The 16,067-nt window shown below is 35.2% G+C and overlaps 1 protein-coding gene across 6 annotated transcripts in view; it reads right to left on the reverse strand.

Moving 5' to 3' along the window:
• Window positions 1-16,067, reverse strand: part of HORMAD2 (HORMA domain containing 2) — a 90,740-nt gene that overhangs the window by 65,254 nt on the left and 9,419 nt on the right. For 5 of the 6 annotated variants that reach the window (XM_007082533.3, XM_042961465.1, XM_042961463.1 and 2 more), the window contains exons 3-7: window positions 10,297-10,438; window positions 7,117-7,180; window positions 6,369-6,405; window positions 1,799-1,819; window positions 1,054-1,080 (exon numbers count right to left, since the gene is read on the reverse strand). In XM_007082533.3, coding sequence (XP_007082595.1) covers window positions 1,054-1,080; window positions 1,799-1,819; window positions 6,369-6,405; window positions 7,117-7,180; window positions 10,297-10,438 — 291 coding nt within the window. The remainder of the gene's footprint in view (window positions 1-1,053; window positions 1,081-1,798; window positions 1,820-6,368; window positions 6,406-7,116; window positions 7,181-10,296; window positions 10,439-16,067) is intronic. The other variant, XM_042961464.1, reaches the window with a different exon arrangement.

Genomic DNA, 16,067 nt, shown 5'->3' on the forward strand with positions numbered 1-16,067 from the left:
GAAACTTCCCTCCAAACCTACAAGAAAAAAAAAAGCATTTTGAAACTAAATAAGAGAAAGATAAAAAGCAGTAGTTTGGGGATTGAGGAATTGTTACCCACCTGTATGTACCAGCTTTCTTCCACCTTGCTAAAACAGCTATTTATAATCTTCCCCAAAAAGGATATTAAAAACTAAAAATGCTTAATTTAGTCTTGAATGCCATCAGTTAGGCTAAATTCATAGGCTTAAGAAAGAAAATTGAAAGCAAAGAACAGGGAACGGGAAAAGGAAAAAAAGTTAGGAGGGAAGTAAAGAGAACAGAATGAAAAGAAAGAATAGAGGCCTTCACCTTCCATTTCTGTATCATTGCCACAGCTGCCATTCAAGGTAGCACAAGGAACTATTACATGCCAAGGACTATGAAATTCACTTTGGGACACAGAATACAAGATAAGACACTTGTCCTAAAGAATTCAAAATCTGGTTGGAGAGATAAAGTAATCTACATGAATCAACTGAGAATGTTAAATTGTGAAGTCTTGCTAGAAAAGAAATTTAGAGAAGGAAGAAATTAGTGTGAACAGCATAGGCCAAGAGGCTTTTATGGGAGATTTGAACATAAATTGGCCTTGAGTATGAGTAGGATTTGATAGGAAAGACGTTTAGAGATAAAAGAAGATGTAAAAATCTATGAAATTTCTTCAAAAAGAAGAGAATTTAATTGGCAAAAAGGAGAAAAGTTTAGAATTCTGCCATATTTTCCAGAAGGCCACAAACAGAAAGGATTCAGAATCAGTTAAAATAAATAATAAAATGTGATTTTATACAGGCAGAGATTTTTAATTTTAACATGTTAGGGAATAGGCTTTCCTCTATGCTTTTTCTTTAATACCCCTAAGTAGTTTTTAAAATCTCATAATAAATAATTGGTGAAGTTCATAACAAAACACACTGAAAGAGCTCATAATGAGTTACTCTGCTCACACAGTAAGCTAATAACATAATCAATAGCCTCAACCCAGGTAAACATGTAAATATAAAGTATAATCACATCTCAATGTGTGTTCTTACCTCAGGTTCCTTGGGATTTGTGTAAAGCTGTTTAAGGAAAAATAAACAACATTTAATTTCTGAAACTTACTAGATTATTCCTCACTGAATACTGAATTAAAAATGCTTAAGTAAATCAAATATCTAAGACTCCCAATAGTATCTTCTCATTTTCTTTCTGTTCTTAACTATACATACCATGTTATATCCAGAAGCGCACAAAACTCCAAAAAGTCTACAAAACTGCAAAAACAAAAACCTCCAAGTCTTTAAAGTAACTCTAAAAACGAAATCCTGATGGCCAATATATGAAGCAGACAGTATATCCTATATACCCCCCCATGTATTATAACATACCTAAGAAATACATAATTTGTGATCTTTTATTAAAACTTCTGATAGATTCGGGGCACCTGGGTGGCTCAGTCGGTTAAGCGTCTTACTCATGGTATCAGCTCAGGTCATGATCTCACGGCTCGGCTCGTAAGCTGGGGCCTCATATCACAGTGCAGAGACTGGTTGGGATTCTGTCTCTCCCTCTCTCTCTGCCCCTCTCCCATTCCCTCCTCTCTCTTTCTCTCTCTCTCTCTCTCAAAATAAATAAACATTAAAAAAAAAAAAAAACTTCTGACAGATTCTATTTTTTTTAATTCCAAAATGTCATAGGACAGATAAATTCAGGAAGAAGTGGGGATAGTACTGTTTTAATGTTTTACTTGCCAAAAGACAACAGAGACATGGGCTTGGTCTTTAAATGTGTACTTACTGTAAGTACTGCCATGTGTAGCTTCAAGAGAAAAGAAAACTACTGTTAGTATATACTTGTACAGATATTATTGTTATTTTCAATAAAAGCTAATTAAAATATGATTTAAGAGACGTTCAAAGATTTGGGTAGAAGATCTGAAAAAGGGATACTAATTCACTCATTTATTCAAATGTGTATAAATTTACATACATAGGGTTCTGCTGGGGAGAGGAAGGATGCAAAAAAAATACTATCTGTACTCTCTAAAAGTTATATTTTAGTTGAAGAAGCAAAAGATACACAAAATAATTCATTATTATTAAACATTAAATATGCCACAAGTATCTCCAAAAAATTGTCTTTTGAAACTAATCTACTAAAGAAAAAATTTTAAAGTCTGGTATGTCTATAAAACCCCTTGCCCTACCTGCATATATATTACTATAAACAGATTCTCTCTGCTTGAAAGAGTAATACAATATATAGATAGAGATACAATCTAGCCTCTGATAAAAATTTAAAAACTAGAATACAAATTAGAAATTTTCCAGACCAGGGGCGCCTGGCTGGCTCAGTCAGTAGAGCATGAGACTCTTAATCTCAGGGTTGTGAGTTCAAGCCACACATTGGGTATGGAACCTAGTTAAAATTTTTTAAAAAAGAAAAAAATTAAAAGAAAATTTCTGGACTGATAATTTCATATCAAATTATTCACCTATTTCACCCTGAGGAATAAAACTTTAGTGACACTGTGTGGCTATTTTGGTTACTGCATACAATTTATTTTTAAGACTATACAGTGAAACTTTATATTCATTCATTCATTCAAAAATAGAAATGGCTACTGATCCCAAGGAACATGCAGACCAACAGGAGAGAAAACATTAAACAAAAAAGCAAACAGATAGGTACATCATTACAATCGTGTTAATTGCTATGACAAAGCATCACGAGGTGCTTGAGAACATTAAACAAAAGGACAATCTAGGCTGGGGTAGGGGGTTGTATGCCAGGAAAGACTTCTCTGGGAAAGTAAATATTTAGGCTGAGACCTGAAAGATACATTGGAGTTAGCCAGCTAAAAGGTATGGATAGTGAAGAGAATTTTGCAGGCAAAAAAGAATACTACAACAAAAAGAAAAGGCATTTGGCATGTTCTAGAATCCTTGTGTGGCTTGACTATGGTTAGCAATGGTGAGAGTGATGACTTGGAAAGGCAGGTGTAGACCAGATTATACAGGTTCTCTGTGAAGGACTCTCAATGTTATTTTAAAAGTCATGGAAATGGGGTGCCTGGCTGGCTCAATTAGAAGAGCATGCAACTCTTCATTTTGGGGTTGTGAGTTTGAGCCCCACTTTGGGTGTAGAGATTACTTCAATAAATAAAACATACATACATACATACATAGCCATGGCAGATTTTCAAGCAAGAGATTGACATGATCAGACACATTTCTGAAGAATGTAGTGTGGACACTGGGTTAGAATGGTAGGGGATTGAAAATGGGAATAAGGAGACAAATTAGGAGGCTATGTACAACATAGTCTCTTTTTTATAGCTATCTAAAAATACATACATGCTTACTTTAAAGAATTTAAGCACAATAGGAACTGCAAAGAAAACAGGGTAAAATCACCTAAAATTTCACATCTAGAAATAATCATCATCTTCAACAGAACATCTTTCAAAATCTCTAGATACTCAAACTTGACTTTACTCAAACTATTTAAAAAATTTTTTTAATATTTTTATTTATTATTCAGAGACAAAGAGAGACAGAGCACGAGCAGGGGAGACGCAGAGACAGGAGGAGACACAGAATCTGAAGCAGGTTCCAGGCTCTGAGTTGTTAGCACAGAGCCCGGCGCGGGGCTCCAACTCACAAACCGCAAGATTATGACCTGAGCTGAAGTCGGACACTCAACCGACTGAGCCACCCAGGCACCCCTACTCAAGCTAATTTTAAAACATTAACTATTTCCTGGGGCACCTGGGTGGCTCAGTCAGTTAAATGTTCAACTCTTGATCTTGGCTCAAGTTGTGATCTCACAGTTTGTGAGTTTGAGCCCCACATCGGGCTCTGTGCTGATGGCACAGAAGCTGCTTGCGATTCTGTCTCTCCTTCTCTCTGCCCCTTACCTGCTTGTGCTCTCTCTCTCTCTCTCATAAATAAAAACTAAAAAAAAAAAAAACAAAAAAAACCCAACAACATTAACTATTTCCTAGTAGGAAATTAAGATACTAACAACTGAAAAGCAAATATAAATACTATTAAGAATCTAGGCCATCCGTCTAAGGTGTTGTCTTTTAATCTCCCAAAACAATAAATTTAATTGATTCAGTCATACAGGTAGTCATTTAAGTAAAATAAATCCATCAAACTAGGTAGATAATCTTTTTACATCACACTGCTATTTTAATACACCTAACATTGTAATTATTTATTTAAGAAGTGACTCCATTAGACTGTAACCTCCTTGAGTGGAGGAATCACATTTTTCTCTCATCCAGGATTTAGGTACAATGTCTGGCACAGACTAAATAGATAAGAAAGGAAGGGAGGAAGAGAAGGAATGAAGAAAAGAAGAAAGGAGGGAAAGAAGAATAAGAGAAGGTGGGAGGAGAGAAGGAAGGAGAGATGAAGGGAAGGGGAAGGGAAGGAGGAAAGTAGAGAGGGAGGGATGGAGGGAGGAAAAAGAGTTAACACTTACATAGTGCTTATTATGTGCCAGGCATTGTACTAAAATTTTAAATCAGTGGTTTCAAAGTATGGTCCCTAAACCAGCAGTCTCAATATCGTCTGGAATTTATCTGAAATGCAAATTCTCACATCAGAAATTTTGGGGAGTAGAGCCTGGCAATGTGTGTTTTAACTGTCTTCCAGGTGATTCTAATGCAAGCTCACATTTGAAAACCGGTGCTTTAGATTAGTCCATTTAATTCTCAACCTTAAGGAGTAAGTTCTGTTATTATCCCCATTTTGTATATAAAGAAACTGAGGCACCAAGATGCTGGTACTTGCCCAAGATTATAAGGTGTTAAGTGGCAGAAATGGGATTTCCTTCAGACTGATTCCAAAACTTGTGCTCTTAACTATATTGTAGTGCCTGTCAATGATGGATGCTGAAGAATGTTGGAAGGAATTCATTTGAAGGAAAATGAATGAGCACCATTCAGTATGCATTCTCCATTTAAACCTGTCCAAATACTAAAGGCCTTCAAAGTTCAAAAGCCATTTTCTCCCGAAGATTTCCTTCATGCTCCTCACTAGATATAACCCCTCCTTTTCCATATTTCCATTGTAAACAATCAGTATCTTTCCTTTAGCATGCAACAATTTCTAATGAGTATTATGGTTACTTATACTTGTGATAGAGGTGTAGTCAAAATATTTCTGATATCTTTACATAAAAATATCAAACTAATATGAAAAAAAATAAACATTTAACAGCACAATATGGCACAGGTATGGACCAATCGGAAAGGATGCCAATTTAGCCTTGGAGCTGGGTTCCTGGAAGCTCCCCCTGGGCCAGATGTTAACCTTTTAATTGCTAGATTATGAATCAGTCTGGGGAGATCCCAAAAGAGACAGTGATGAGGTGAGGGGGACGCCATGGTGGGGGTCATTCTGGGTCTCAGCGAAGCAGCTATTTACCACCTGATATTTCAATATTTTAACAACGGGCACAGCTGGGCCAGTGTATCATGGCTGATCATCAGCCGTGCATATGAATATCATGTATTTTCTGCCATGGTCTAGAAGATCTTTGTGTGCACAATCCCATATCTGTTTTAATTTTGTATCCCTCAGTCCCCCAGGTCAGTGTTGAATAAATCATAAATAATAACTGTTCAGTGAAAAAGGAAATGTATGAGTGCAACTAAATAATCCTATGTAAGGCTTATTCACCTCAAAATTTCTTAAAGGAATAGGAATTGAGGAAGTTAAAAGAAGATATAGATGGGGAAAAGGAGGGGACACAGGCAGAAGGTTAATTTATATACATCTTGTCTCTTCGACTAGGACCAGGGCCTCTAAATTTTACACCCTTCATAGCTGTCTTGGACAGCAAGAAAGATATGATGCACTTAAAATTCAGCTGCATTTTTTAAAACTCCAAGTTACAATACTAACTATTTTGAGGGAATGTATTATATACATGCACCAACATAGTTAACAAAATAACCAACATAGAATAAAAACTGATTATTCAAGTCTATTTTTTCCTTTCATATCTGTGAATTTAATCGCAACTATTTTGAACATATTCAATGTGCTAAATGCCAGATTCTTGTCTCCTCTGTCCCACATCCTCTGGATCTCTTCCAGTGACTTCAGAGGAAATTCTGTGGTCAAAAAGATATGAGTATGTAAAAGAGAAAAGTGAGGGTTTCCTTTCTAATTAATGAAAACAAGACATTAACGAGACAACAAAGACATAAAATAAAAAGAAACTGTTTCAGAAATGTAAATGTAGGCAATGGTACACTTATTACACAACAACAAAATAAAGGCTAAACATTTTTTTTTAAGGGATAAAAGATGACTCTTTAATCTTGGTGTAAATTTAAAAACATTCTTACGTATCTCTTTTCCAAAGCATCAAAACAGCCTTGAATCCTGTCAAGAAATAAATGTTTGATGTCAATTTGGACCAGATGCAAAAGCCAAAAAAATATCCAGTACAGCATATTCTTTGCTTTGAGGTACGTTAAACTGGTAATCATTTTACCTCTTACATTTAAACTTTTTTAAAACTCCCAGTGTCATTTAATATGTTGATAGAACTTTATAGTAATAGGTAAGCAATTTTAAGGTAGGGAACTACATCTTATTTTTCTTTTTGCTTCCCATAATGTTTAGGATACTGATATGCATGTGATGAGTAATCAAATTTTGACCGCTATTTTTCTCTCTTTTTAAAATTTTTGTTATTGAAGTTTAGTTGACATATAGTGTTATATTTGTTTCAGGAGCCAAATATTTTTCTATCCTTGTATAAGTCCATTTTCTTCAAAAAATAAACTAAATCAATATCTTAAAATTATATGAAATAATTGTTATAAATTTCTAGGAAATTGTAGAAAAAAAGATGGAAGGAAGAAAAAGGAAGGAAGGAAGGAGAAGGAAATGGAAGGAAGGAAGGAAGGGAGGGAGGGAGGGAGGAAGGAAGGAAGGAAGGAAGGAAGGAAGGAAGGAGAGTGAGAAAGAGAAAAAGAGAAAGAAGAAAGAAATGGTTTTAAGGAAATGATCTTCCCAAATAGTCTTATGGGTAATTTCAACCACGATAAAAATAATGTTGTTCTACTTTTGCGAATTTCAATTACTTACCATTTGATAATATGCAGTGACCCCGGACATTTTTTATCTTCTCGAAGTATTTTTAAACTGAGGTCTACAAAAATAGAAACACAGTCTATTTTCCTCTACTAAATGATTGCTGTACTAAAACTGTCCATGCTAAATAAGGATATTTCCTTTAACTATTTTATTTGCATAACTTAGTTTTATAGCTTATAAAAACATTTTGAATCTCTAAATATCTACTTTAGAAATAAATTCTATGTTGATGATTAGCTTAGTTCCAATTTTGATTATAGTCTAGCAGTCTCCCCTTCTACAATGCAGCACAATTGAGTTGGCTGCAAAATCAATTTGTGTTACTTCTTTGCTTCTGTTAAATTTCAAGTAATCATAAGGTATTACTGAGACCATTTCCATTAACCAATTTAAAACATGTACCTCAATTCTCAAGTCACTTCTCTCATATTTCTCTCCCTCTCAATGAAAATACAGACGAAAATTCTTCCCATGGATTATTCTCAAATATTAATTTCCATCTGAAATTCAACCACCTTACTATAGTCAGAGAAGAACAGGAAAATCATATTAAAAGAATTTTAGCTTAGAGGTGCCTAGGTGGCTCAGTCAGTTAAGCGTCTGACTTTGACTGGCTCAGGTCATGATCTTGCTGTTCATGAGTTCCAGCCCCACATTGGGCTCTGACAGCTCAGAGCCTGGAACCTGCTTCAGATTCTGTCTCCCTCTCTCTCTGCCCCTCCCCCACTTATGCTTTCTCTCTCTCTCTCTCTCTCTCTCTCTAACAATAAATAAATAAACATTAAATTTTTTTTCATTTTTTTATTTTAATGTTTATTCATTTTTGAGAGACAGAGACAGAGCGTGAGTGGGGAATGGACAGAGAGAGAGGGAGACACAGAATCCGAAGCAGGCTCCAGGCTCTGAGCTGTCAACACAGAGCCCCACGTGGGGCTCAAACTCATGAACGGCGAGATCATGACCTGAGCTGAAGTCAGATTTTCAACCGACTGAGCCACCCAGGCGCCACCCCCCAAAAAAAATTTTTTTAAGAGTTTTGGTTTAGATCACTCTAAAATCAATCACTGATACAGGTATGACTTTGCATGTCACTTCACCTTTTCATGTTGTTTTCCTGTTCTAAAATTGATGTCTTCTCTATCTCTATTGAGATACATGAAAATTACTCCATATTGGTATAATATTTAGAGATTACCAAAAAGAGAGTGACATAGGAGAACTGAACATATTTATGATGTATGCTACTTTAAGTACAAACATTGAGAGGGAAACATATAACCTCCACTAACATTATCACAAAAAATAAAGCCATAAGTAATAGTGTTACCCATGTTGAATGAAAGAGAGAGAGACAGAGAGAGAAACAGAGACAGAGACAGAGAGAGAAAGGGCCTGAAATGGAAACACTTGCCCCCCACAAAGAGCAAACCAAGACTTAATTGCAGGAATGTAAACTTTAACCAGTCAATCTGGAATTTCCTGATCAACCCTAGTGAGGTAATCTGCAGGATAGACCCCTGCCTTTTCCCCACCCGCCCAAAGAAGGTGACCCTGCCTGATACAAACTTTTCTTTTACTAATGACTTCCTTGTCCCACCCTGCCTATAATAGTTTTCCATTTTGTACAGCTTCTTAGAACTATTTCTATTTGCTACATTGGATATTGCACTATTCATGAATTATTGAATAAAACCAATTAGATCTTCAAATGCACTCGGTTGAATTTTGTTTTCTAACATTTCACCCCCTTACTATGCCTAGGGTAGTGACTGACGCACAATAAACCCTTAATTAATTACCCCAAAAATGTCTTTTTCCAATTTTTCCCAATTCTGTTCCAAATGAAGAGAAATGCAACTCTGTGCTACATATAAACATATTCACAATTACAGATTTATTTTCTATAGATCAAAAGAAGGCATGACACAAATGAAGTTGTCATGACTGCAAATATCATGTTTTTGTATTTATAGCACCACATGCCTTTCATTGATGCTAGTATAGAGAATCAAATGTTAAGAAAATTAAATTGGAATGAGGCCAAGGTATATCATTAAATACAGATGTGAGGAACTTTAAGTTAGATCTTGAAAAATATGATCTTACAAGGAAACTTCTAGCTCTTTACATTTATTTTCCTAAATGATAGTTCCCATTTTAGTGACAAATCAGCAAGATTTTTCTGAATTGTTATCACAATTCAGCTTTTAAAGCTAATAATAAAAGATTCTAAAAAATTGAAGAGTCCTAGGTACATTTTTTTTCTTTCAATACAAGAGAAGGAAAGGAGCCAGAAACAGCTTGTAATATAAGGAAATGAGATCATAAGTTTAAGACACAAGAAATAAAAAAGAGGAAAGTAAGAGACCTGGCAATTGAGAAAAGAAAAGCACTATTAGAATAATAATTGTCTCTCCATGTTAATCAACAAATGGGTTTGGCATGAATATGCTTTTCTTCCAGCATATTTATATGTGTCAACAGTATAAAGAGTTTTTCACCTGGCTGCATTAAACTTCCTCAATGCCAAAGTAAACCTCAGAAAACAAACTCAACTGAGGCACAAAATAGTGCAAATCTACAGCGCCCAAATAGATTTTGATCCAGCTGCTGCTTTAATAGGTATGGTTTAGAATTACTGGGCTTGTCTATACAGATTTATTTTCTTCTCAGTCTGTCATTTGGTATCCAGCTAGGAAGTAATGATTCCTGTAAGTAGAACCACTAAACATAGTTAAATTAAAATGGAAAATGAAGGGCGCTTGCCTGGCTCAGTTGGAAGAGCATGCAACCAACTCTTGATCTTGGGGTTGTAAGTTCAAGCCCCATGTTGAGTATAGAGATTACTTAAAAATAAAATCTTTAAAAAAAAAAAAGGAAGGAGTGTCTGGGTGGCTCAGTCGGTTGAGTGTCTGACTGTTGATCTCAGCTCAGGTCCTTGGCCTCAGGGTTGTGAGTTCAGACCCTGTGTTGGGCTCTGCTCTGGGCTCAGAGTCTACTTATAAATAAATAAATAAATAAATAAATAAATAAATAAATAAAAGCAAACTGATCTTGAAGAACATGCTCATGACTTGGAATTAGCACACTCTGTGAAAAATGAAAGGTTTACTCTTACCAAGTAAAGAAAAAAGCTACAAAAGCCAAGATAATCACTGAGTTAAACTTTACCATCCAAATGGCGTTCTCCATAAGAGCTCTCTGGAAACAGGCCCCTTAGATATGTTATACATGAGATAGAAGTAGCAAAAAGTTTCTTCACCATTATCAATGACTCATGCTCATTAGTAATTTGGGATGGAAAAACTGTTTCCTGGGGAAAAAAAGAAAAAGATGAAAAAGATTAGTATTCTTTAATATATTCAGCCATCATGCCTTTACCACAGATATGATGGAAAGATTTTTCAAGACTTCAAATCTGATACCTTTACAGATAATCAAAAGGAAACAGGGCTTTGAAAACTGCATTAAAGTTGATCTTTATAGGTAAGGCAAAGAAGAAAGGCAGGGACAGTTACCCAAGCAATTCAAGACTAGTATAATTTACTTCACAATGATCCATGGGTTTGAGGTGAAACTGGAGCTTTACTATGATTACATAATCTCCTTCCTTTTCACACACTCCTCAGATCCCCAATGCAATCTTTTACCCCCTACATTCTCTCCAAAGTCATCAAGTACATCCTATCATCGACCTCTTCTGTCCTCTTACTATGTAACTTCTCTGCAGTGTTTGACACTTTTCCCACATCTTCCCTCTTCCCTTTCAGCTGCCATAAGAGTTTTCTTTTGATTTTTCACATATCCCTCTGTATCTATCTCAATCTCTTATTTTTTCCAGTTTTTCTGCCCTTTAAATGTTTAAATTCTCTCTTCAGTCCTTTCTCTTTGCATAGTTCTCACTTCTTGGGTAATCTCATCTAGTTTCACTGCTTCAGCTATAGCCCATACAGAGAAGACTTCAAATCTTTATTTCTGTTTAAGCCCTACTTCTGTGTTTCTGTTTCGTGAACATCTACTCCTAGGCCACTTTGTAGAACCCTCAAACTCAATTTATCTCTATCACCTTTCACTGAAACCTGATCCCAAGTTTCATTCCCAGACCAATTAATCAGCCTCCACTCTAATCATCCAGGGTAGAAGTTGAGTCATCTTTGGCTTCTCTTTCTTGTTCATAGTTCATACCCCATTTCCAAGCACTAAACCCTATAATTCTCTCTAAAAGAGTTCTCAAATATATTTTCTCCTTTCCCTTCTCACTGTCACTGCCTTCACTTAGGACATATTTACTTCTCCCGTTTATTACATGCTGTAGCCCCGATCTCTCTGCCAACAGTTACTTTCATTCACTCTGTCCTTCACATTGCCATCATTAACTTTAAAGAATATAAATCTTATTATGACATGACCAATGTTCATATAGGATAGAGTTCAAGTACCTTAGTGGAGCATTTGAGAACTATCAGTCTTGGGGCGCCTGGGTGGCTCAGTCGGTTAAGCTTCCGACTTTGGCTCAGGTCATGATCTCACGGTCCGTGAGTTCGGTCCATGAGTTCGAGCCCCACATCGGGCTCTTCTGACAGTTCAGAGCCTAGAGCCTGCTTCGGATTCTGTGTCTCCCTATCTCTCTGCCCCTCCCCTACTCATGCTCTGTCTCTCAAAAATGAATAAATGTTAAAAAAATTAAAAAAAAAAAGAACTATCAGTCTTATCTTTGCCTAGCTCTCTTGCCTCATTTGCCACCCCCTCCTCTCTGCCCCTACTCCCTATCCTCTCCTATGCGCCCTACTCTACCTATGTGGAACTACTATTCGTTTACTATTCTACTACCATGTATCTCCATGTTTTTGTACTTTGATAGAGTTCTGCAGGATACTAAGGTAAGAACTTAGAATACTAAAGTTCTGTAAGATATCAGATAGCCTTCTATAAAATGTATGAGTGCTAACAATAGCTTCCTTCTAAATTATATGTGTGTATGTATGATATATTGAAAAATTCATACAGTTATTCTTAACTGATTGGATAGTCTGCCCTAAGAAATGGTATGCCATATTAGGAATGTCATAAGAGAGTGACAGACGCATAAATTTTACTTCAGCATATAAGAATTTTCTACCAACTTAAATTCATGTAGAATATTTGCTGATTGTTTGTTTTGCATCTTGAGTTATCATTTCAACATGTTTGTCATATTCAGTATTTACTGTGTACATGTATAAAAATAAAAATTTGATCATTTTTGTAACAATTAATTAGTCTGAGACTGCTTTTTGCTCTTATTTAATCCAACCACAAAATATGTCTCATGAACTCCAGCTGGCATTTGTCAATACATTTTATTTTTAAAGTATTTTCTAAATATTGATGAATTAGACTATATTAAACTTAAGAACTTCTGTTCAAAGAGAACATGGGAGAAGATATTCTCAATACATATATCTGCAAAGGACCCATATCCAAGATATAGGAAGAACTCCTAAAATTCACTAAGGAAAAGACAGACAACCAAAAAGAAAAATGGACAACAGACTTGATAAGACACTTCATAAAACAGGATATCCAAATGGCCAACAAATAGCACTCAAACTTCATGAGGGAAATGCACATTAAAACCACAATTAGATAACACTACACTACCTACCAAAATGGCTAAAGTTTTTAAAAATCAGAAAATACCAAATGTTGACAAGGATATAAATCAATCAAAACTTTGAAACACTGGTTATAGGAGCATAAATGGGTACAACCTCTTTGGAAAATTTGCTCAGTGGTATCTACTAAAGCTAAAGATACACATGTTCTATGACCTATATTTCACTCATAGATATACACCTGACAGATACGCATACCTATGCTCACCAAAAGAATGTTCATAATAGCATTATTTGTAATAGACCCAAAATGGAAACTATCCAAATGCCCATCAACAAAAGAATGGATGAACAAATTGTCATATATTCCTGTAATGGAATAATATACGGAAATGAGAATGAATGATCTACAACTATATTTAACAATCTACAAATATATTTAACAATTTAATAACATATTTAACAATATGATAACTCTCACAGACAAATCTGAGCAAAAGAGACCACATACAAATGAGCGCTACTGTATGACTTCATCGATATAAAATACAAAGTAAGTGAAACTACTTCCATGCTGTTAGGATGGTTAAGTCTCTGATGATCTTAATCAAATTCAGAGGTCTTTTTACTATACTACACAGTTTCAACTGTTGAAGTTTGAATAATTCTGTTACTTAGAGGCAGGTACTACCCGCAAATAGGCCTTTGTTGAAGAAGAACTCACAAAAAGCTTTTCTATAGCTATATCCAAAAGACATTCTAGTCATGATTTTGCTATATAAACTTCGTTCTTCTTTGGCACACTGGCAATGAATTATCAAATTATATTATATTCAGTTGTTAAAATGTATATAATAAAATAACATAATAAGTATACAATAAAATAAATAAATAAAAATATATAATAAAATAATATAAAATTATAATACTCTTGCATGTATGATAGGAACTTTGGGGACAAATCAGTATGGATCTTAAAAGCCAGGCTAAGGAATTTATGGTTTATTTTATAATCAATGGGAAATCAGTGGATTTGATCAGGAAAGTGAGTAAAAGAATTGTTTTAGGAATATTAAGCTATAGCAGAAGTAGGAAAACTTAAAGCTGAAGGAGAATTAGGTATGTATGTGGTGTGCATGTGTGTGCATGTAAATTTTACAGAAAACTGCTTTTTGTACTGACAGAGCTTCAGAAATTAAGGTCTTTTTGAGTAAGTGGGTAATAGTTGGCATGGCATCTATATAAGGCACCTTACTGAAAACTTGCCAAAACTTAAAGGTAACACTTGAGTAATAACCATTTGTAAAATTAAAAACCTGAAAGTATAAAGACATTTACTTTAAATATAGAATCTAAAAGGCCACTTGCAGTAATGAAGATCAATAGTTAGAAAAGCCCTCTAAAGTTCTGTTATTTTTCTATATCCTAGGGATTATTTTTCTTAGCTCAACTGTTCTTATTTTTCTTAGCTCAACTGATCTAATACCTTAAGGGTCATCATTGATGTTTTCATAAATGTCAAATACATGAAAATACTGACTTGACAATAAAAAACACTATGTCAAGCTATTTTAACAAGACAGTGTGCTAATGACATACATGATGTTTGACAGCTCAGCTGTCCAATTACATGACCTAAGACAATTACTTTACTTCTCTGAGCTTCAGTTTCCACCTTATTGTGAGGTTTAATTGAAACAATAATATAAAGCCCTTGGCACAGTGCCCAGTACATGGTAAATGCTGAATAAATGTTAGCTTCTAGAATTGTTATTATTGTTGTTTTAAGTATTAAGTAACAAAATCATACAGTCACTTAAAACTTACTGGGAATAGTTCATTCAGTCCAAACTACAAAGATCTGTTTATATTAAAACATCAATTTGTTAATTTACAGAGAGAAAATAACTCCCAAGCTGACTGTAATTCATATATATATACCCAGCTCAGCATTTCCCCCCAGGAAGGAAGCACACTTAGGAAACCAAATGAGATCAGGAATCCAGTGAGTATATTGAATTCAAGCCAGAAGGATGACTACTTTCTCTCTGCCCTAATTCTCCTTCAGCTGGAACCTTGCCTTTGTTTGCTGCAGCTTAATATTCCTAAAACAATTATTTTATTCACTCTCTTTTTTAAATAAATATTTATTTATTTATTTTGGGAGAGAGAGCAAGTGTGAGTGGGAGAGAGGGAGAGAGAGAATCCCAAGCAGGCTCCCTGCTGTCAGCCCAGAGCCCAAAACAGGGCTCAATCCCACGAACCTGTGAGATCATGACCTGAGCTGAAATCAAGAGTTGGATGTTAACCAACTGAGCCACCCAGGTACCCCAATTTTATTCACTCTCCTGACTGAAGAATAAAGCAGGGGCGCCTGGCTGGCTCAGTAGGAGGAGCATGCAACTCTTGATCTTGAGGTTGTGAGTTTGAGCCCCACACTGGGTGTAGAGATTAAATAAATTTTTTAAAAACCTTAAAAAAAAAAAGTAAAGAATAAAGCATAAATTCCTTAGCTTGGCTTTTAAGATCCATATTAATTTGTTCCCAAAGTTCCCATTCGGTTTTATTTCCTTTTTCTGACCAACATGATGTCTCTCCACTCCACTAAGGATACGTTCTTCATTATTCTCTAAAATGTTCATTTCTCATTTTGAGCCAAAGCATGTTGGTAGGTTTTCCTGATAGAATTCTCTTCTCTCTCCTCTACTCAAATCCTTTTTATTATTCAAAGTCTACCTTACATCACATTTCCTTCATGAGTAATATACAAACTATTCCAGTCTATACAAAATCTCTAACTTCCTATAATTTGTATTGTTTTACTCTTTTTCACATATATAATGTATATACTGCTTTCCATATTGGCTTGACTCCTTTAAATCTTATTTCCTTTACCAGATTCTAAACTTCTGGGAGATAAAGATTTATTTATAATATGTATTATATAATATCAAGCTCTTAATTAATAAATGAATGATTCATTAATGAATGTCATGGGACAAGACAGACCTGCCCTTGTGAACTCAGGAAGGATGCCTGACTCTGGCATGCTCCCCCAGGGGCCCAGCCTCCAAGTTCTTCTCAGTGCTCTTTCCTTCAGTCCTTAAAATTACATCATGGTGCATATCAAAAATTTCCTAATTGCTTCAGGAAATGAGGATCTAACAGAGAACTGTTCTCTTTAAACATCTTTTTTGTTCCTGATTTCTTTTACTCTAGAAAATCTAAACATATGAGCATGAAACAAGCACCCAGTCAGTTACTTTGTAGGAATCTATTCTAATTTCTTGAACATCCTCAGCCCATTAGGCAGTTAAAATGTAGACATACTCTGCCAGAATATTATGT

The sequence above is a fragment of the Panthera tigris genome, chromosome D3 (genome assembly GCF_018350195.1).
Source record: "Panthera tigris isolate Pti1 chromosome D3, P.tigris_Pti1_mat1.1, whole genome shotgun sequence".
Taxonomy (NCBI): domain Eukaryota; kingdom Metazoa; phylum Chordata; class Mammalia; order Carnivora; family Felidae; genus Panthera; species Panthera tigris.